Source organism: Schistocerca americana, chromosome 2, assembly GCF_021461395.2.
Source record: "Schistocerca americana isolate TAMUIC-IGC-003095 chromosome 2, iqSchAmer2.1, whole genome shotgun sequence".
In the NCBI taxonomy this organism is placed as follows: Eukaryota; Metazoa; Arthropoda; class Insecta; order Orthoptera; family Acrididae; genus Schistocerca; species Schistocerca americana.
This window is the reverse complement of record NC_060120.1, coordinates 1,084,596,913-1,084,620,347: the sequence shown is the minus strand read 5'-3', so window position 1 is coordinate 1,084,620,347 and position 23,435 is coordinate 1,084,596,913. Positions and strand designations below refer to the sequence as shown.

Genomic DNA, 23,435 nt, shown 5'->3' with positions numbered 1-23,435 from the left:
AGGAGGGAGGGGAAGGGGGGGGGGGGGGGAATGGATGGGAGGCGCGCCGAAGAGGGCCTGGGAGGGATGGACGTGGGAGGGAAAGAGGCGAGAATGGGGTGCAGGGACTTGGGTGGGGGGAAGAAAATCCGCTCTGGGAGAAGGAGGGGAGAAGAAAAGGGGGCCCTGGGGAGGAGGGGAACGAGACCAGGTTACAGTTGGAAGGAAGGGTATATGTCACAGCGAAGTTCAACATCCAGGAGGGGGAGGGGGGGGGGGGGGGGAGGTGCCGGAAATTGCCCTAATGAAGGAGATGGTGGGTGTGGAGGTGGAGATAGGGATACAGTGATAGAGGTGCTGCAACTGGCAGGGGCAGAGAGGATGGAGGAAACCAGGAGGTAGGGGGATCAAGCCTGCAGACAGTGTAAAGGATGCGAAGATGTTGGAGGAAAAGGAGGAGGTGCAGGAAGGGGACGACGTCATATAGGAGCCGTGTGGGGGAAGGAAGGCGGATACAGAAGGCAAGGTGGTGTGCATGACGTTCAAGGATTTGGAGGGCGTTGTAAAAGTGGGTGGGTGCAAAGATCCAGGCAACGCTGGCATAACAGAGGATAGGACGGATGAGGAATTTGTAAGTGTGGAGGATGGTGGAAGGATGCAGTCCCCATGTCTGGACAGACAGGAGTTTCAGGAGGCAGAGGTGAGAATGGGCTTTCTGCTGGGTGGTCAGGAGGTAAGAAGAATTTACCTTATGCCTGGGTTTATGTAGCAAGCTATGAGTACATGAGCGTAAGCAGCGCCTCCAGCGGTGACCGATGGTAGACATTTAGGCTTAAAAATTGAAGTATAAATACATTTTGTGTTAAGTTTACAATTTAAAGAAACCGTGTTCATTTTAAAAAACACTGTTATATAAATAAACATAAAAAAGTGTGTGAAACAACTTTCCATTGTGAAACTTATACAAGAATGTTAGTAAAATTCCTCATCTTCATTCGTAATATACTACGGGGGAAGGAAACAATTTCCTGTCTGTATTCTATTTACTATGTGCTTATTTGTATCCTATTTCTATTATTTAATAGCATAACAAGTAGAAGTGTGTCTACGTGTAATCGTATATACAGAGCCCTCTAGTCCAGGTAATACGGACGCCGTTGCCATGGCGGCAGCCACAACGTGGCTGTCCTCTCTGCTTTGATGTTATCTGTGGTCTAGTCCAGGTCCTACGAATCCTGTTGTCATGGCAGCTGTGCAATATTGCTGCCCCCTTTGTAACACTGCTGTCTGTCACCTAGGCAACAATAGGATCAATACCACACTTCGGAGGGAATCCGTCATCGTAGTGCAGAAGATACTGGCAGCCCACACTGTGTATAGAGGCGTCCACCCAAAACTACAAACATTTTGTCTTTATATATAATATGAATGTATAAACGATATTTAGTGAGTGACAATGTATTGATTTTTATTTTAACGGATGTCGGTTGTCATATTCCTTTTAGTTGCATAAAAGAAAATATTTTCTAAGTAGTTATGTAGTTGTCAAACTATACATTATGCTGAGAGAAGTATAAGCTATGTTCATTACTGTTTTATGGTATGGATATCATCATTAGGACACCCTCGTGCTATGTGCCACGTAGGATTATGATAAAGCTATGTAAAACTTAAAGTAAATGTCTTAAGGTCATAGTTAGATGTCATGTAACTAGAAAATTTATGGACGTCAGTTACAAAGAAATACATAATGGTAATCATCATATATATAATAGAGGGAAACATTCCACGTGGGAAAAATATATCTAAAAACAAAGATGATGTAACTTACCAAACGAAAGCGTTGGTACGTTGATAGAGACAATAACAAACACACACACAAATTTCAAGCTTTGGCAGCCTAGGGTTGCTTCATTAGGAAAAAGGGAAGGAGAGGGAAAGACGAAAGGATGTGGGTTCCCTCTTTCCTGATGAAGCAATCTTGGGTTGCGAAAGTTTGAAATTTGTGTGTGTGTTTGTGTGTTTTTTATTGTCTCCCATCAACATACCAACGCTTTCATTTGGTAAGTTACAGCATCTTTGTTTTTAGATATATTTTTCCCACATGGAATGTTGATGTGACTTACCATACGAAAGCGCTGGCAGGTCAATAGAAACATAAACAAACACATACATACATACAAAATTCTAGCTTTCGCAACCAATGGTTGCTTCATCAGGAAAGAGGGAAGGAGAGGGAAAGACGAAAGGATGTGGGTTTTAAGGGAGAGGGTAAGGAGTCATTCCAATCCCGGGAGCGGAAAGACTTACCTTAGGGGGAAAAAAGGACGGGTATACACTCGAGCGCACGCGCGAGCACGCATACACACACACACAAACACACACACACACACACACACACACACACACACACACACACACACACACATATGTGTATGTGTGTGTGTGTTTGTGTTTCTATCAACCTGGCAGCGCTTTCGTATGGTAAGTCACATCATCTTTGTTTTTAAATATATTTTTCCCACGTGGAATGTTTCCCTCTATTATATTCATATCATTAATTTGAACCCAACAATCACTTTTGTTATTGTCACTGTTGCATTTCGGGATCTTTTCTGTTGTCTTATTTTCTCTTTCTGTTTTTGCCAGTGGGTTCACTTTGTATTCACCTTCTCCTTTTTACCGTAATCTACTATACAATTTTGTCCCGGCTATATCAATAATACGTAACCCACTTCCAAACCATAATTCCCCCCCCCCCCCCCCCCCCCCCTCCACTTTCAACACTACCGCTGCTATAAATTCCACCGTTTCTAGTTCACAAACAGTTCCTTTCACCTGTTAAACAACCATTTCGGCTAGTTCTAATAACTTTCACTTTATTTCCATTTCCGTTTTTCCCACATCATTGATCATTTTTAGCCGCTTCCCACAGGTTTTAACGTCATTATTTCTTCGTCAGACAATTGTTAGCCTCATTCTCATAATCTGCCACCACAAAACCACTCCTTTTAATACATTTACATATAGTTTTTTCGAAATTTACCCGAATTTCTCTACCCTTTAACGTGTTTTGGCGGCAACACAACCACCTAACCTTTATGCACATCGTTGTCTACCAACCCAAGTTCACCACAGGGTCAACACAGCCCAGCTATAACCAACACTTTTTCGCCTTTTTTCACACCAGATCAGGATATGTTTGTGTGTGCGAGTGTATACCTGTCCTTTTTTCCCCATAAGGTAAGTCTTTCCACTCCCGGGATTGGAATGACCCCTTACCCTCTCCCTTAAAACCCACATCCTTTCGTCTTTCCCTCTCCTTCCCTCTTTCCTGATGAATCAACCATTGGTTGCGAAAGCTAGAATTTTGTATGTATGTATGTGTTTGTTTGTGTTTCTGTCGACCTGCCAGCGCTTTCGTATGCTAAGTCACATCATCTTTGTTTTCAAATATATTTTTCCCACGTGGAATGTTTCCCTCTATAATAGAGAGAAACATTCCATGTGGGAAAAATATGTCTGCCTGTGTTTGTATATGTGCAGATGGATATGTGTGTGTGTGTGTGTGTGTGTGTGTGTGTGTGTGTGTGTGTGCGTGTGCGTGTGCGTGTGCGTGTGCGTGTGTGTGCGAGTGTATACCTGTCCTATTTCTCCCCCTAAAGTAAGTCTTTCCACTCCCGGAATTGGAATGACTCCTTACCCTCTCCCCTAAAACCCACATCCTTTCGTCTTTCCCTCTCCTTCCCTCTTTCCTGGTGAAGCAACCCTTGGTTGCGAAAGCTTGAATTTTGTGTGTATGTTTGTGTTTGTTTGTGTATCTATCAACCTGCCAGTGCTTTCGTTTGGTAAGTCACATCATCTTCGTTTTTAGATATATTTTTCCCACGTGGAATGTTTCCCTCTATTATATTCATATATATATCTCCTCTTCCCATTACCCACCAGGCGTCAACCTCCACTAATTTAAAATTGCCACCCCCGTACATCACTTGTCACTCAACAACATCTTTGCCTCTGCACTTCTGCCTCGACTGACATCTCTGCCCAAACTCTTTGCCTTTACATATGTCTGCTTGTGTCTGTATATGTGTGGATGGATATGTGTGTGTGTGCGAGTGTATACCCGTCCTTTTTTCCCCTAAGGTAAGTCTTTCCGCTCCCGGGATTGGAATGACTCCTTACCCTCTCCCAAAAAACCCACTTCCTTTCGCCTTTCCATCTCCTTCCCTCGTTCCTGATGAGGCAACAGTTTGTTGCGAAAGCTTGAATTTTGTGTGTATGTATGTGTCTGTTTGTGTTTCTATCGACCTGCCAGCGCTTTCGTATGGTAAGTCACACCATCTTTGGTTTTTATATATATATATAACACACACACAATTTTCAAGCTTTCGCAACCCACGGTTTCTTCATCAGGAAAGAGGGAAGGAGAGAGAAAGACAAAAGGATTTGGGTTTTAAGGGAGGGGATAAGGAGTCATTCCAATCCCGGGAGCGGAAAGACTTACCTTGGGGGGAAAAAGGGATAGGTATACACTTGCGCGCACACACACACACACACACACACACACACACACATATCCATCCGCACATGTACAGACACAAGCAGACATATGTAAAGGCAAAGAGTTTGGGTATAGACATCAGTTGAGGCGGAAGTAGAGAGGCAAAGATGTTATTGAATGACATGTGAGGTATGAGTGCCGGCAACTTGAAATTAGCGGAGGTTGAGGCCTGGCGGGTAACGGGAAGAGAGGATATATTGAAGGGCAAGTTCCCATCTCCGGAGTTCTGATAGGTTGTTGTCAGTGGGAAGTATCTAGATAACCCGGACGGTGTTACACTGTGCCAAGATGTGCTGGCCGTGCACCAAGGCATGTTTAGCCACAGGGTGATCCTCATTACCAACAAACACTCTCTACCTGTGTCCATTCATGTGAATGGACTTTTTGTTGCTGGTCATTCCCACATAGAAAGCTTCACAGTATAGGCAGGTCAGTTGGTAAATCATGTGGGTGCTGTCACACATGGCTCTGCCTTTGATCGTGTACACCTTCCGGGTTACAGGACTGGAGTAGGTGCATGGGACAGGTTTTACACCGGGGGCGGTTACAAGGGTAGGAGACAGAGGGTAGGGAAGGTGGTTTGGGGATTTCATAGGGATGAACCAAGAGGTTACGAAGTTTAGGTGGACGGTGGAAAGACACTCTTGGTGGAGTGGGGAGGATTTCGTGAAGGATGGATCTCATTTCAGGGCTGGATTTGAGGAAGTCGTATCCCTGCTGGAGAGCCACATTCAGAATTTGATCCAGTCTCAGAAAGTATCCTGTCACAAGTGGGGCACTTTTGGGAGTCTTCTGTGGGAGGTTCTGGGTTTGGGGGGATGAGGAAGTGGCTCTGGTTATTTGCTTCTGTACCAGGTTGGGAGGGTAGTTGTGGGATGCGAAAGCTGTTTTTAGGTTGTTGGTGTAATGGGTCAGGGATTCAGGACTGGAGCAGATTCGTTTGCCACGAAGACCTAGGCTGTAGGGAAGGACCGTTTGATATGGAAGGGTGGCAGCTGTCATAATGGAGGTACTGTTGCTTGTTGGTGGGTTTGATGTGGACGGATGTGTGAAGCTGGCCATTGGACAGATGAAGGTCAATGTTGAGGAAAGTGGCATGGGATTTGGAGTAGGACCAGGTGAATCTGATGGAACCAAAGGAGTTGAGGTTGGAGAGGAAATTCTGGAGTTCTTCTTCAATGTGAGTCCAGATCATGAAGATGTCATCAATAAATCTGTACCAAACTTTGGGTTGGCAGGCCTGGGTAACCAAGAAGGCTTCCTCTAAGCGACCCATAAATAGGTTGGCATACGAGGGGGCCATCCTGGTACCCATGGCTGTTCCCTTTAATTGTTGGTATGTATGGCCTTCGAAAGTGAAGAAGTTGTGAGTTAGGATGAAGCTGGCTAAGGTAATGAGGAAAGAGGTTTTAGGTAGGTGGCAGGTGTTCGGCATGAAAGGAAGTGCTCCATCGCAGCGAGGCCCTGGACGTGCGGGATATTTGTGTATAAGGAAGTGGCATCAATGGTTACAAGGATGGTTTGCGGGGGTAACAGATTGGGTAAGGATTCCAGGCGTTCGAGAATGTGGTTGGTGTCTTTGATGAAGGATGGGAGACTGCATGTAATGGGTTGAAGGTGCTGATCTACGTAGGCAGAGAAACGTTCTGTAACAGTTTCTAGACTCCCAGTTTGGTGTGTTTGAGGAGAAAGTCCTTGTGATGTCTGAGTTTCTAAAAAGTCTATTCACTTTATCAGATATGTTACCCATATATTGCATTTTCGAAAAAATCCTCTTCTCGGATCGCTGAGGTTGACTTGCCTGTATTTTACGTAGTAGTGTCTCTACTCTAGTTGATTCATATCCATTAGTTATCACTATTTGCTTCAATATATTAATTTCTTTCTTTCTTTGTTCTGGTGCTAGTGGTATCCTATTCAGTCTATTTAATATGGAAAAAAAGAAAGCTCTTTTATATCTTTTAGGATGGCATGATCTAGCATGAATAGTAGCTTCTCTTGTGGTAGGTTTTCTATAGATACAAAACATATGTTGTCCGTTAACATTGGAGATGGTGAGGTCCAAATAATTTAGTCTTTTGTTGTTCATGTTCGACTGTAAAACTAATTTTCAGGTGTAAATCATTCAGCATATCCATCAGATTATTTATTTCATCCATCGTATGATCAAATAATATTAAAATATCATCAACATATCATTTGTAGTATATATGTGTGGATGGTCTCTAAAAAATCTGACTTCCTTATTATTGACAAAGATGTCGGCTAAGGTTCTTGGTAATGAGTTGCCCATGGCTAGGCCATCCTTTTGTTGATATATTTGATTGTTAGAGGAATAGTCATTGAAACCTAATGTAACCTCAAGGAGGTCAATTCGCTATGATTAAGCATGTTATGACGCAACAAATTTTCTCTAATTATTTCAATTGTTTCTGTCACTGGGATGTTGGTTTATAAGTTTTTAATATCTAATGTAGCAAATCTAGCATTTATTGTTATAGCAACATTATGTATACTTGTTGCAACTTCATAACTATTTTTGACAGAAAAGTTTTTTTCATATATATAAAATAGAATACAGGCAGTATTCGTATGGAGTGTAGCCATGTATGGAAGTGAAACATGGACGATAAATAGTTTGGACAAGAAGAGAATAGAAGCTTTCGAAATGTGGTGCTACAGAAGAATGCTGAAGATTAGATGGGTAGATCACATAACTAATGAGGAAGTATTGAATAGGATTGGGGAGAAGAGAAGTTTGTGGCACAACTTGACCAGAAGAAGGGATCGGTTGGTAGGACATGTTCTGAGGCATCAAGGGATCACCAATTTAGTATTGGAGGGCAGCGTGGAGGGTAAAAATCGTAGAGGGAGACCAAGAGATGAATACACTAAGCAGATTCAGAAGGATGTAGGTTGTAGTAGGTACTGGGAGATGAAAAAGCTTGCACAGGATAGAGTAGCATGGAGAGCTGCATCAAACCAGTCTCAGGACTGAAGACCACAACAACAACAACAGGCAGAAAATTGTTTCCTGCCCCGTAGTATATTACGAATGAAGATAAGGTAACTTACTAACATTCTTTTATAAATTTGTCATTGAAAAGTTGTTTCACATACTTTTTTATATTTTTTTATTAAACAGTGTTTTTTAAAAATGAACATGATTTCTTTAAATTGTAAACTTCACACAAAATGTATTTATACCTCAATTTTTAAGGCTAAACATCTACCATTGGTCACCGCTGGAGGCGTGCTTGTGCTCATGTGCTCATAGCTTGCTATATAAACCCAGGCATAAGGTAGATTCTTTACAGTCTCCTGCCATACCTTGGTAGGCATGATGCCACCAGCAGTCGAACAGCGGGTAAAACATAATATTTACGTTATCCACTCTTATAAGATGGTTCTTATTAGTTTTGTCTAAGATATATATTGTAATTTCACAGTACGTCTGCCCTGAAAATGGCCCCTGTGATAGGCTGAAACTGGTCGGCACTAAATAAATAAAAAACGCTATTAAGACTGTTTTCTTAATACTATGTTTGTTTTATTTGTGTTTATGATTACTCTTGCACAGATATTTTTTCAGAATTATTTATGTCACTGTAATTAAATAAATAAATAAAGACAAAGAGCAAATTTTGAAACTATTGGGACTGGGCAGTTACACACATAACACTTGATACATGCTAGAACTCTCTTATGCTTTACACTTAGAGTTGTTACAATACTATGAAAAAAAAAATGCTACTCACCAAACAACAGAGATGCTGACTTGCAGATAGGCACAACAAAAAGACTGTCACAAATAGAACTTGGGTCAACAAAGTTTCCTCCATCGATCGTGAGAGTCCATGAAGATACAGAAAATGGCATGATATCTGTAGCTCCAGTTGTTGTGCATTGTGTATGGATGGCACTGAAAAAACTTTCTCCAGTTTCATATAGTGGAGATGCTATATCACAGCATCTCAGTTTCTTCATAGACTCTTACAATTGATGGAGGAAACTTGTTGACCCAAGTTCTATTTGTAACAGTCTTTTTGTTGTGCATATCTGCGAGTCAGCATCTCCGCTGTATGGTGAGCAGCATCTTTCCTTTTCATAATGTTGTTACATTCCATCATGGATTTTCCATTGTTTGACACTTAGAATTGTGCTATTTTAACACATTCAAATACAGTAGTGTTTCCGAATAAGTAGTTTGTACAGCCATTATTTTCATAAAAGACATTTTGTTGTTGCTAGTTATGTGGGCTGTTACTGTTGCACAGATATTTCTTCAGAATTATTTATGTCACTATAATTAAATAAATGAATAAAGAACTAGAGCAAATTTTGAAATTTTTGCGACTAACAGTTATCATACTGATCACATGTAACACTTAATACATGTTGGAACTCGGAAGTGTTTCTGCTTAAGTAGTTTGTACAACCTTAATTTTCATAAAACACTTTTTATTGTTGCTAGCTCCATGGGCTCGAGGGAGCTAATCCTGGTCAACCATTCAGTTTTACTGTGGATGCTACCCGCACTGGAGGTCTTGGAAATATCTGCTTGGATATAGTGTCAGGTGGTCGGTCTGTACCACATAGAATTGAAAACCTTGGAAATTCTATCTACAGAGTTTCATTTGTACCACAACAAGCTGGCAAGCATCGAATATATGTTTATTTCAATGGAATAGATGTTAAAGGTAAAGATATAAGATTTTTAACTGTTAAATTATGTGAAAACCTTTTTATTCTGTATTCATAGAAAATTCATCTTCCAGTTCCTATTAATCACTTGATACTTATCTCATATTTCATTTTTTCATTTAGATATCAACCTTTTGTTATTGTTGCACGTTGTCTCTCTTTATGTCTCTCTTGTTAAACTTTTTCTTGGAGAACTATCATTTTTGTAGACCCAGTATTGTTACAGACTACATGCCGTGTGAAATTTGTGAAAGCTTGGTGTAAACTGAGATAACTCAGGTTGTTTGATCCTATATTAAATATGAAAATGTAGCAGGAAAATAGGAGTAAAGATACATAAAAATGAGATTGACAGAAAGTGTGGAATGTCTTACCACAAAGAGCTAGAAAACAAATGTAAGGTTGTAGAAGCATACATAACTAGGGAAAAGATAGATACCACCTGTAGAAAAATCAAAGAGATCTTTGGGGAGAAAAGAAGCATCTCTTTCAATGTCAAGAGTTCAGACTACAATCCTGTACTAAGCAAAGAAGGGAAAGTTAAAAGGGGAAAGGAATATGTAGAGGGCTACTCAACACATAGGGGAGGTGTTGAGTCGCAACAGGCGTAATAAAAAGAACACACATTACACAAGCACAATGCACACACACGTGGCCACTGTTTTGAATCACTGTAGCCTGACTGTGAACTTGAACTGTGTCTGATGTGAGCAGCAATTCAGGATGGGTGGTGGGGGTAAGAAGGAATCATCAGGCAAGTAGGCAGAGGGATAACAGGGTAGGAGTAGGGCAAAGTGTTGTACTGCCTGTGTGAGCATGCAGGGACGTGGTGCAGCCAGGATAGGGCCACTGAATGCAGAGCCTGGACACTGTGCTGTGGGAAGGAAGGAGAGGGGAGTAAAGATTGGAAAACGCTAGTGGGAGCAGGGAAGGGATAGTTAGGTGGAGGATTGGGACTAGCAAAGGTTGTCGCCAGGGGGTTGCAGGGAACAGAGGATGTGTAGTAGGCAGAATTACCACCTGCACAGTCGAGGAAAGCTGGGTGGGAAGGATGTTGATGGCATAGGCTGTGAAGCAGTCATTGAAGTGAAGTGCATCATGTTTGGCAACATGTTCAGCAGTTGGGTGGTTCAGATGTCATTCATGCAGACAGACAAATTTTTAGTTGTCATGCCCATGTAGAAGGGCAACAAAGCAGTCGCAACTTAGTTTGTAGATCACATGGCTGCTGTCTTTCACGGGATATGAGATGTCTGTAACAGGATTAAAGTGGGTGGTAGGTGGTAACGAGGAGAAGGGGGGTGGGGGTGTATGGAATAGGTCTGCATCTTACACTTTTACAGGGATATGAGCCCTGAAGCAAGTGGTTGTGAGCAGTGGCGGAGCAGAGGCAAACAAAGGAGTGTTAGGAGTGTAATTTCACTCTACAAAGACCACAGTGAGACCTTTAGAAAATTTTATGTGGCAACCTTGGGTGGCTAGGCTGTATGAAAGGGACTTATTGGTATGGAATGGGTGGCAGTTGATGTGGTGGAGATATTGTTGGTGGTTGGTAGCCTCACTCTGTGGAGGCGCAGTAACTGGCTAGAATGGGGCATCCTGGGTGTCTGGATTTATGTACTTCAGGAAGCATGTAGTCTGTAGGAGCTTGGGGAGTTGTAAGTGTGAAGGGAGATATGGAGCCAGAGGAGAAGTTGTGGAATGCGCATAAGAATTTGAGGAGGGACAGGAGATCCTGCTGGATTTCTGGACAGCTGGTGGAGTCCCTTCACCAGGTGATTCTGGTGATTCACAACCACAATGGTGTAGCCATTGTCAGCAGGTAGGACTATAAGTTTGAGATCAGTTTTTAGATTGTGTATTTGCAGTTCTTTTTGCAGATGTAATGTTGATTTCCATGTTGAGGTATTTGGCGAACGATTGTGAGGTAAGGTTCAAGATTATACAATTCTGAAAAGTTAAGAGGGGCTCATTTGGGGGCAGTGAGGGTGGGTTATGATGGGGTGGAAGAGTGAACTGAGTCAGTCAGTGTTCTATATTTGTTTTGGATGGAGTATGAGTGATAGGATTGGTAGCAAAAAGGTTTTTCCACTGTAGGGACTGGGAGAAGGTGAGAAGGTCTTTAACTAGTCCAGCATGATTGAATTTGGGAGTGGGGCAATATGGAAGCCCTTTGGAAAGGACTGATACTTCTGTGCGATTGTGCCTTTTGGAGGACAGATTCATGACTTTGTTTCAAATCTGGATTCTGTGTGGTTGTGGGAGGAGTTCCTGAGGGTGAGGTAAATGTAGTAGGTCTGCAACAGAGGGGTTGTCAGCTATGAGGGAATGCAGGGGAGCTTTCGTGGCTCTTTTAGAGTTGGTAGATAGTGGCAGTCTGAGATGGGAGTAGGAAGTGAATTGGTCAGTGAGTTTTTTGAGGTGCCATAGTGCACACTGCTCCAGTTCCTGGAGAGGAAGAGTTTCAATCTTGAAGATGTGATGCAGAAATGAGGTATTGCAGAGCAGGAGAATTTGACAAAGGGAGAGGCAGTATTGCAAGGAGGTTTGGGACTGGTTAATATGGTTATGCAAGACTAGATTCCTGAGGGCTATTAACAGACAGAATTTAAACAGGTAGAAGACATTGTGCAAGGAGAGGTTGCTGCCAGAGATGGGTAATTTGATGGTCAGGCCATTTGAGGGGATTGTAGGGAGAGTTCCCACTGATGCAGTTCAGAAAAGCTGTTGTTGGCAGGAAGGATTCAGTTGGTGCAGGGTGCGAAGTAGTTATTGAAGGGAGGCCCATCATGTTTGGCGGAGTGTTCAGCACAACTGTAGCTTGGACACAGTTTGGCAGCAGCCATTCATGTGATCACACAGGCTGTTAGTTGTCATGCTATGTAGAAAGCAGCACAGTGGTTGCAGCTTAGTTTGTAAATTACATGATTCCTTTACTGTTAGTCTTGTCCTTGATGGGATAGGAGACATCTGTAACAGGACTGGAGTAGGTAGTGGTGGCAGATGTATAGCACAGGCTGGTTCCGGGATATGAGTCGTGAAGCAAAGGGTTGGGAGCAGAAGTGGAGTGGGGATGGATAAGGATATTGCATAAGTACGATGAGTGGGCAATACCACAGGGTGGTGAGGATAATGGGTACAATATTCCTCACATTAGGGCATGGCGAGAGGTAGTCAAAACCCTGTCAGAGAACGTGTTTCAGTTGTTCCACTCTGAGGTGGTAATGAGTCACGAGAGCAGTGCTCCTTTGTGGCTGGACAGTGGGTCATGGGAGCTGGTAGTGAACTGGAGAGACAAGGCACAGTAACTCTATATCAGAACAAAATTGAGAGGGTAATTTAAGTCTGTAATGATATCAGTGAGATCCTTGGCATTTTTGGAGAGGGACTGCTCTCTACTACAGATGTGATGATTCTGGTAAATTAGGCTGTATGGAAAGGATTTCTCGGTATGGAATGGGTGGCAGCTCTCGAAGTGGAGGCACTGTTGATGATTGGCAGGTATAATGTGAACAGAGGTAGTGTTGTAGCCATCCTTGAGGCAGAGGGCAACATCTAGGAAGGTAGCCATTGGGTTGAAGAGGACCAGGTGAAATGAATTGAGGTGAAGTGTTGAGTTTCTGGAGGAACCAGGTCCAGATCACGAGGATTCTATAATGAATCTGAACCAGGGGAGGGTTTTGGGATTCTGGATGATTAGGCTGGCATACAATGTGTTCATGCAGGTGCCCATTGCTGAACCCTGGATTTAGCTGTAGGCGATCCTTTCAAAGGAAAAGTAATTGTGGGTGAGGATATAGCTGTCATGATTACCTGGAAGAAGATTGTAAATTTGGAGTCAGTTAGGCATTAAGGAAGGTAGTATTGAATAGCAACATTGGGCAGTGGCAGATACAGAAAAACCTCAAAGAGGGAGTGCTAAACAAATCTTGAACTACCTTTACTTTTACCATAATAAAAAATAATCAAGTGACATGCAAAATTTTAAGAAAGTTTTATTTAAACTGATTCTACTCATACACAAGAAAATGCCATCTTATGATACAAAAAAGTTACAGCTGTGGTTCTCTTCCTTAAATGATGAATTCCATGTGCCTATTCCTCCTGGAAAATTGATTAATTACTTCATCAATAGGGCACTCAACATCAGGGTGAGTGTTCAACAGAGCTAAGCCATTAAGTCAATCCTCCTTCATTGTCAACCTGAGCAATGTGTTTGTACACTGCAATGTTGAAAAATTTCTTCCTATTGTAGCATTAGATGCAGGTAGACAAACAAATATTTTGCAAAGTGTGTTCAAAGTAGAATTGTCAGATCTAGGACAAACAGACAACACTTGCATAATGGAATCATGACCATTAAGGGTGTTTATGCTCATTTGCTTGTATTGAAGAATCCCTCCCATTGGCCTCTTTTTAATCAGAAAAAGTGATTCTTCTTCAAAGAATAGTAGCTCAGTCAAGCATTGATTCAGTTTGTGTACCAGACCCTTACTTTCATGTTTCAGTAGTTGTGAGGGCAAAAGTATGTTGAATTTTAAATGATAAATATTTTCTTCAGCAAAATGTTCTCTCGTGTCAGTTGTGTTGGAATAAAAACAGTCCTTATCCAATATGTCATAGCATTATCATTATGATCACAGTTTTCCCTGTGACTTTGTCTGCCTGTAAGATGAGGAACACTCATCTCCACATCTAACTCTTCCATAACTGCCTTCACCTCTTCAACATGAGTAAAGTGGCTATCAGCATTAGCTTTCATGCCGTCATACATCTTAAGTGTCGAATCTAATTTTGCTGTTGGCGTTGTGACGTCCAAGCTAGGGTCCTCTAAAATTTTGCTGACTGGATATGTTATGCTCAGAATGTCACTCAGTGTAAACAGAGTGATAGTAAACTCACAATTAGAGAGCTTGGAGGAGAATATTGGCTTTGGCAGCTGTTGTTGTATCCCTCCAACACTGTCTTCCTTTAAGAACTTTGCAGGCTGTTCAGAGATCAGCTGTTGTTTGAAAATGTGACTGCAGCATGTGTTCTAGGTGACTCTTCAAATTGCAAACTGGTTGCTAATGCTGTAAAGAACATTATTGCTTCTTCAATAGTATCAAGTGAGTTTCTCACACTTGTAACTTTGCAGCTGCGAGAGACAGCGAGACTGAGCTAATGACTTTGACCTGCACTACTTGCATGTTGATTGCTTTCTTTTTTTATTGTAGCCTCAGTTCCTTTCAATTTTGACATATTAACTGAAAAACCATCATAGCCTGTACCCACACAGTAGTTCTTCAGTGACAGAGAAAGGCTTCCCATTCTCCTTACAATTGTAGTATCTAATACTTCACCAGTAACACTATGCTCTTCATCTTGACTCACTTGAGGTTCATCATCAATATTTCCACTACAACCATTGTGTTCATGGATGTCAATGAAACCCAATAATCTTTCATGTTATTTGCCATCACCATCAACATATCTTGCAGTTAAGCTTAGTTGGGCAATGTGCGCTGTGTAAATCTTAGAAGAGCTCTAAAGTTTCCCTCATTACTCGCTATACTTTCACGATCATTTTCGTTTTCTAATAGACTCCCACCATCTCTATGCCCCCGCAGAGGAATATTTTGCTTTCCATGAAATATGATTGTTTTTATTATAGGTACAAGATGATCTCTGTTTTCTCTAATGCTTTCCATTCTCTGTCTTGACAACTGATTTATGGTGTCAAGTTCACAGTTGTCTCATGTCACCAAAAATAATTTTGCATGTGTTTATGCTTCAATGTGGTACTTGAGCTGAGAATGGATCTCAAGGTCACAATCTTTACCATTAAGTAAATAATTTGACAGCTCAGAGGCTTGCTTTACCAGGATTAGCTGGCTGTTTCTCAAGGGCTTACATGCGGGGTGGGAGAGTGGCCATGTACGTAAAAAACAGTATTCCCTTTGAGTCCATAGCCTATCATGGCACTGCACTGAACAGATATTTGAATGTTGTGCAGGGGCAGTTGAATTTAGTGAAACTAAACTTCTAATTTTTGTTGTTAATAGGTCCCCTAACTTTGACCTTAGAGCATTTCTGCTCAAGCTAGAGAGGGTTCTTGATTCATCGTATAGAAAGTACCAGAAATTAGTTATATGTGGTGACTTCATTATTAATTTTGTAGATCATGGTTCAAGAAAAAGGATCTTGGTAGATTTCCTAAATTCACAAGATCTGATGCAGACTGTGTTTTTTCCAACTAGGGTGCAGGGGAACAGTAGCACAGCCATAGGCAACAGTTTTATTCTTTCTTCATTGCTAGATGGGCATTCTGTTAGTAACAGGGTGAATGGCCTTTCAGACCATGATGCAGAAATTTTAACACTAAAAGGCTTTTGTTCTCAAACAAATGTCACATGTAATTGCAAACTATGTAGGAAAGTTAATCCAACAACAGTAGAGAGTTTTTTAAACCTTGTCAAGTAACAAGAGTGGCAGGATGTTTATAGTGCAATAACATAGATGATAAATGTAATGCTTTCCTTAACACATTTCTCATGCTCTTTGAGAGTTTCTTTCCATTAGAATGTTCTAAATGGGGTACTAGCAGTAAAAGGCTGCACGGATGGTTGACTAGTGGGACAAGGACATTATGTAGAACAAAGTGGGAATTGTATGAAAATGTTAGAAGCTACAGTAGCTCATTACAAACAGGTAAGGTGATTAAAAATGTTATTAATAAGACAAAGAGTATGTGGTATGCAAATAGAATAGCTAATTCACAGGATAAAATTAAAACCATATGGTAAGTTGTGAAGGAAAAGTCTGGTCAGTAGCACAAGGTCGATGATATAAAGTCAGTTTGCAGTAAAATTATTTCTGTTTCTGATAAATCAGATATGTGTACAGCATTTAACAATCATTTTCTGAGCATTGCTGGTGAATTAAATAAAAATTTAGTTTCTACAGGGAATCATAAACTCTCTTGGCAAATGCCTTTCCAAGATTGATGTCTGAAATACACCTCTGTGATACAGACGAGAGGGAGATTGAGTCAATAATTAAATCAGTGAAGACTAAGGACTCTCATGGTATGATGGAATGCCTAGCAGAATATTAAAGTACTGTGCTGCACATGTTAGCCCTGTACTTAGCCATATTTGTAATTTTTCCTTTAGGAATGCTCAGTTTCCTGAATGATTAAAGTACTCACTAGTAACGCTGCTTTATAAAAAGGGAAAAAGGGATAATTTAGACAATTTTAGACCTATTTCTATGTCATCAGTGTTTGCTAAAGTTATTGAAAAGGGTATGTGTGTAAGGATAAGTGATCATTTTAGATCACACGATTTGCTATGAAATGTACAGTTTGTCTTTAGAAGTCCTTTAACAACTGGAAAAACTGTCTTCTGTTTACTCTGTGAGGTACTGGATGGGTTAAGCAAAAAGTTTTGAATACTAGACATATTTTTTGATTTAATTAAGGTGTTTGATTGTGTTGATCACAAAATATTGCTCCAGAAGTTGGCCATTATGGAATACGGGGAGTAGCTCACAAATGGTTCACCTCTTACTTTAGCAACAGACAGCAAAAGGTCATTATTTGCAGTGTTGAGAATGGCTGTGATGTGGGGTTTGAGCAGGGTACAGTCAAGTGCGAGGTGCCCCAGGGATCAGTGTTGGGGCCAATCCCGTTCCTTATTTATAAAAATGATATGCCCTCTAGCATTATGGGTAACTCTAAAATTTCTGATGACACTTACTTGGTAGTAAAGGATGTTGTGTACAACACTGGCCCAGTTTCAAATAGTGCAGTTTGTGACATAAGTTCATGACTTGTAGAAAATAAACTAATGCTAAATCACAGTAAGACTCAGTTTTTACAGTTTCTAATACACAATTCAACAAATCTTGACGTTTTAATTTCACAGAATGGGCTTATGATTAGTGAAGCATTTCTAGGTGTTCAGATAGATAGAAACTGTCATGGAAAGCCCACTTTCAGGATCTTGTTCAAAGACTTGATGTCATCATTCGGCATGAAAATTAGGCTATTTTACTTATTTTAATTCGCTTAGGTTATATGGTATTATATTTTGGGGTAACTCTTCCCATTCATGAGTTTGGGTATTTTGACATTGGTCTCTCAATATATATATTCCTTACTGTCATTTCTTGTTAACAATATTAGCTTATTCCCAAGAATAAGCAGCTTTCACACGGTTAATACTCGGCAGAAATCAAACCTGTATTTGGATCGGACTTCTTTAACTCTTGTGCAGAAAGTTCTGCAGTATACTGCTGCATCCGTTTTCAATAATCTACCACTAGAATTCAAAAAACTTAGCAGTAATCCATGCACTTTCAAATTGAAACTGAAGAGTTTCCTCATGGATCACTCTTTCTATTCTGTCAAGGAATTCCTTGAAAAATTAATCTGATTCTTGTTGTATTTTTGTTTGTGTTTACTTAAACTTATGGCTTGACATTTTTTGGGCTCATAAACACTTTATTTTTATCTGTTATTACTTTTATGTTGTAGTTTCACGTACTGGCATATTCCACAAACTTGGATATTTGCTCCTCAATTTGGTCTTACAGAACGTGACATGTAAACAAATAAGTTTGGCAGACTTTGTTAGTGGTTCAGTCACAAGTTTCTTGGCGGTAATGGATTTCTTTCTTTCAACCATTTTATTATTCATAAAAATTTTAACAGTTAATGCAAAGAAGTCCCTTTTTAACTTGTGAGAACACCAGCCACGGATACTATTCAGAGTGATTATCGTACATTTGTCTGCATTCAACATGTCCCCTCTTGTTATGCTCACAAGGTCAAGGCCTCAGACACGGCCAACCGATTAGGCTCAAGTTTGGCAGGTCGCTTGTATACAACCTAAAATAAAGGACTCTTAAGATATTTTGGGTCAACACCCCCGCAATTTTGAGAAAATCACCCCTAAAAGTTATGACGAGCGATAGACTCAAAATTGGACGGTCGATAGATAATTGTAAATAGAGCATTTTTCACCATCGGGCATGGGTTCCGCAATCACGTACTTTTCCAGAAATTGAGGTAAGAAACTTTTACAACTGCCACTTCTGTACCCACGTGGTAAACGCCTTTCGCCGACAGCAACGATAGCGTCACCGGCATGGTAGCTCAGCATGCTCAGTCAGATTGCTGGCTGGTCTCTGTAATAAAAAAACTGAGTGAAAAGATCAACAACAAATTCAACGGATGTCATGTGACGTCCGCTATGATGAAATAAAAAATAGTGCAACGGCAAAGGGCATCGGAGAACCCGGGTTCAAATCTCGAAGAAACCTAGCGGATGTTCTTCTTTCCCTTTGTATTGATAGGGATAGGAGGGTCAATAAGGTAAGTAAATCAATAAAAGTGATAATAATAAGCTAGGCAAATAAATTTCTGAAACCTCTTGGGATAGTAAACAACTAAAATGATACTCCAAGTCACTTTTCAATGGCTCTTCCAGTCACTGTTACATGTCCTCACTTTACTTCCAACAACTGGATGGATGGTACTTATCATATAAACATTCGAAACAAATATACTCATGGCACCAAGAACATCTAATGAATGCAATCTTTCGACAGCTACACTGTTCCTTCTGAAGAGTCGGCAGAAAACAAACTTGGTTTACATTTAAAAATGTCTCTTTCGGTAATTAATTTTGATGCATACCACGCATATGATATCATAGCCGGAAAAATCGGTGCTGAAAGTTGGTTATGAGTTATGCTGTGAATACTTATGGCATCCATGCGGTTGTGCATTTCCCACTGGGTTTCCAGAAGCACACTGCAATTCTGAAGCCTGTAAATACAGTTTTTAACCTGAGGATAGAAATAAACATCACATGGCTGGCACAGAGGTGTGCAGTTTGGCGGTATTACTTTTACTGTGTACATTGGATGACCCTTGCCATCGATAAACATTGTGTCATATATTGTAGTATTAATTTGTCCACTCCTGGAATCTAATATTAGACAAAACTTATTATCAGAAATGTATGGTTTTAAAACATTGTCAAGAAATGTTCTGTAAATCGAATTTGTCAGTTTCCCGGATTTGGAGCAGGTAATGTACACATTTTTGAACTAGTCGGTTAAATGCTTGACCTCTTCTATAACCTGAGGACCAAATGTAACATTCGTTTCTTGTAAACACAGGAAAACCTTAAGCAACACTTTTCCAGAGGCTGTGATGGCATATTGCGCCATGTACAAACGAGTTAGTTTGTTTTTACTACCAACATTATGCAATAACATGAGTCGAATGTTCACCCAATACTCGCATCCTGTTTGATCATTGTTGATCAGGTAATCACGATTAAAACCGGTCATAAGTGACACCGTTTGTGTGCTGAAAAGAGCCACCACTTTCTGTATATCTTCTATATTTTGTACCTCCTTATGAGAGAAGTATTTAGTGACGTGCTGTTGACGAATTTTATACTCCGATTTGAAATTTATTGCCAAAGATAATGTTGCAGCAAACATGAAATCCTTGTTGGCCGTATACTGAAGTGCTGCACGTGCAGCCCACTCCTGAAATATTCTCATTACGACAATGAGATTTGACAAATCGGTCGTATGTCCACTTATTTATCGCCTGGTATTTATTGTATCTTGTCTCTCCTTTAACGATATCACTTTTCCACAATTTCAAGTCTGTCTTCCTTTTCAGGGCTGTTGTTGCTCCAATCTTTTGCAGTGTTTGTAAGTTCCAATTTGGATGATTCCTGGCTAGCGCTACCACCTTTACTTTTACCTCAAGGAGTATAGTAACCGGTTCCTAATACTCATAGGGAACAGATGAAGCACATATTCCCAGTGACGTGGAGATTTCAAAAGTGTTATGACCATTTTGCGATTGACCAGTCAGGATATCTTCCACTGAATAACTTTCTGCTTTGCCTTCATGGTATAGTACTTCAGTATCAACAAAAGTAATTTCGTTCATCAGCTCCAAAAATCGCTCGACGATAGACGCTCCTATCAATCTGAAACGCCAAGAAACAGAACTGCCTGCTTCCGGTTGTGCATTGATAATTCATCTGTCTTGCAACACTTTTACAAACCAAAACACAGCATTGGTAACTTCCTGCTTGCCATCGTCTGTGACAGGCTCCCAACTATATATTACAGCGCTATTCGAAGGGTGTACATCCTCCATTATTCAGATTATGCACCTGAAAGATATGACACAACAAACAATAACTAGTTACTACGGCATAAACAGATGAGCTAATTACTACAAACAGTATTCGTCATTTGTCACTTATGGAAGAACACTCTATTCATCCACAAAACTTATTTCATTCAGTGCATTAACGATGGAAAAATCACTACATGCATCCGTGAGGTTCGCGGCAGCCTAGTGACGGAAAACAACTCTTTCCATTTGACTTCTATAATGCTCGTGCTGGACACCTTCACTCTTACCGGTTCACAACTACGATATGACAAAGAGGCAACCAGGAAAAGATAACTCTCCCCGCATGCATTCTGTTCTGTGTCTCGCTGTAAACAAGCATTGTGCGGTTGGCTATCTGTGACCCCTCATGAGGAATTTGCAGCACTCTTACTTGGAGTTGTTTTCATGTGACAAAGGTTAAAAGTTTAATACTTTACTAACTCACGGTGTTTGGGAAATTAGTTTACCTACCTTATTATTATCACTTCTTATTGATTTACTTACCTTATTAACCCTCCTATCCCTATCAATTGAGATATGGAAAAATACAAACGAAAAGAACAACATCAGCTAGGTTTCTTCGAGATTTGAACCTGGGTTCTCAGATTCCCTTTGCCAGTGTGTTATTTTTTTTTTTTTGGTTCATTGTATTTTGTCATAGCAGACGTCACATGACATCTGTTGAATTCATTGTTGATCTGTTCACTCAGTTCTTTTATTACAGAGACCAGCCAGCAATCTGACTGAGCACGTTTAGCTACCGTGCCGGTGACGCTATCATTGCTGTCGGTGAAAGGCATTTACCATGTGGGTACAGAAGCAGCAGTTGTAAAAGTTTCTTACTTCGATTTCTGGAAAAGTATGCGATTGTGGATCCCATACCCGATGGTGAAAAATGCTCTATTTACAATTATCTATCGATCTGTCCAGTTTTGAGTCTATTGCTCATCATAACCTTTAGGGGTGATTTTCTCAAAAACGCGGGGGTGTTGACCCAAAATATCTTAGAGTCCTTTGTTTTAGGTTCTACGCAAGCGACCTGCCAAATCTGAGCCGAAACGATTGGCTGTGTCTGAGGCCTTCCCCTTGTCAGAAGTAGGAAAGATAGAACCTTTTTCAGGTTTCCTTGGAGCTGTGAGAAGCTTGTGTTTTATATCATCACTAATATTTCCTAATGTTACTATATCCAAATAATTGGCAATATCCATGGGATTAAAGGAATCAGTCAATGAACTTTGCTGTGGAACTTTCAATGAAGTGCTCGGCTCTGCTTGTACATCTGGTGGCATTTTTATGGCTGAATGGTGACCAGAATCTTCAGATGTTTCTACTTTTCTTTTTCTCATTACATAATGATGCATTTTATTATACTGTTATGACATAGGTAAATTAAATGCCAGTTATTCTCGAAAAAACACTTTATTCACACTGAAAAATGCAACACTAGTACACTCAGCACTAAAACACACACGGTCACACTTCGCGTATTTCTAATATCACTAATCACAACACTGACTGAAGTCCATAGTAATAGCCAATAATCACAGTTGTTACCTTCTTATTGCTTCCATGTTATCGTGATGAATGTAGCTTTCAAAATGACTACCTGGAAGTGACTCTGCTTCCCTTATATATGTGGCTCAGTTGATTCAAGAACATTTTCTGCCAGAGTGTTCACTTCCAGACTTTTATGGAGTGTGAACAAATATCTGCTGTGAAAGTGACAAGCGAGTATGTACCTTATGACATATAATATAAGAGCGAGTTTCCAAAGATGATGTCATCCAGCAATTTATATGTTGTGAACTTGTATTGTTGATTCCATTCCTTTCTAGTGCATTCAATAGAGGGCCTATGTAGTAACAATGCCTTTATAGGATACTTCTTGAAAGTCACTTTTACTAGAGATATACATGTCAGTAGTTTCCCATACCTAACTCGTATTATGAGTTAGGTATGGGAAACAATTTTTATTATAATATGGATTACTATTATTAATACTTCACAATCAACTGATCACTCTCATTCTTGACTGATCTTCATACTTGCACTTGCTACAACAAGAACTTTTTACTTATTCATTCTTCAGTCTTAATATTTCTACTTCTTAATGTAAACTAGCTTCCTATTCAAAGAATAGTCCACATTTATAACACTACATATCAAAAGTTCTCTGTACAAGAAAACAGTAGAATATTCATCACTTTCCTCGAACAAATACCAGACAGAATAACGTATCGAGATCATTAGAATGGCCGCAACTTTTCTTCTAGGAACATGTTAGCTATCTATGTGGCAGACAGAAATGTGTAAAATATGGTGACGTGGACACACTTGCTACATCGGAAAGTACAACTACTCGATAACTCGATTTGGTCAACTCAACCGACAAAAGTAATGAGCGAATAGCGTGCGGGTCGACTGGCAAGGGTGGTGCGGGTGGCAATGCGGGCGGCCCTGCAAGAGGGGGCCGCATGGCCCACGTGCCCTCCATATGTATCTGCCACTGGCATTGGGGGTGTTAGTGTAGAGCGATGTGGCATTGACAGTGATGAGCAGTCCACCTGGTGGAGAGTCTGTGGAGGAAATTATTGGTGTCTTTTATTTAGGAGGGTAGGTAATGGATAATAAACTGAGGTTGCTGGTTCATGAGAGCAGGAAGATCAGCTTAGGCTCTGGATAAATGTAGGCATTACTGAACCAGCGACTTAAGGTATATTTTTAAAAAAAGGCAAATCTACATTTGTAACATTTGTAGATTAAGAGAAAGCTTTTGGCATTGTTGACTTGACTACATTCATTTAAATTCTGACAGTAGGAGTAAAACACAGTTAGCAAAAGGTCATAAACTACTTGTACAGGAACTAGAATAAAATCTTCTCAGTTTTCAAGCTGCATCACATTGAGCAAAACACGCCAGATTTCGATAGCTCTCTTTGCCGTATTATCAGGAGTAAAGAAACAAGCTGCATCACATTGAACAAAACACGC

The 23,435-nt window shown here is 40.5% G+C and overlaps 1 protein-coding gene across 1 annotated transcript in view; it reads left to right on the top strand.

The window, feature by feature from the left end:
* LOC124596486 (filamin-B) overlaps positions 1–23,435 on the top strand; it is an 896,651-nt gene that overhangs the window by 362,266 nt on the left and 510,950 nt on the right. Inside the window, exon 10 of the mRNA XM_047135636.1 lies at positions 9,018–9,243. Coding sequence (XP_046991592.1) covers positions 9,018–9,243 — 226 coding nt within the window. The remainder of the gene's footprint in view (positions 1–9,017; positions 9,244–23,435) is intronic.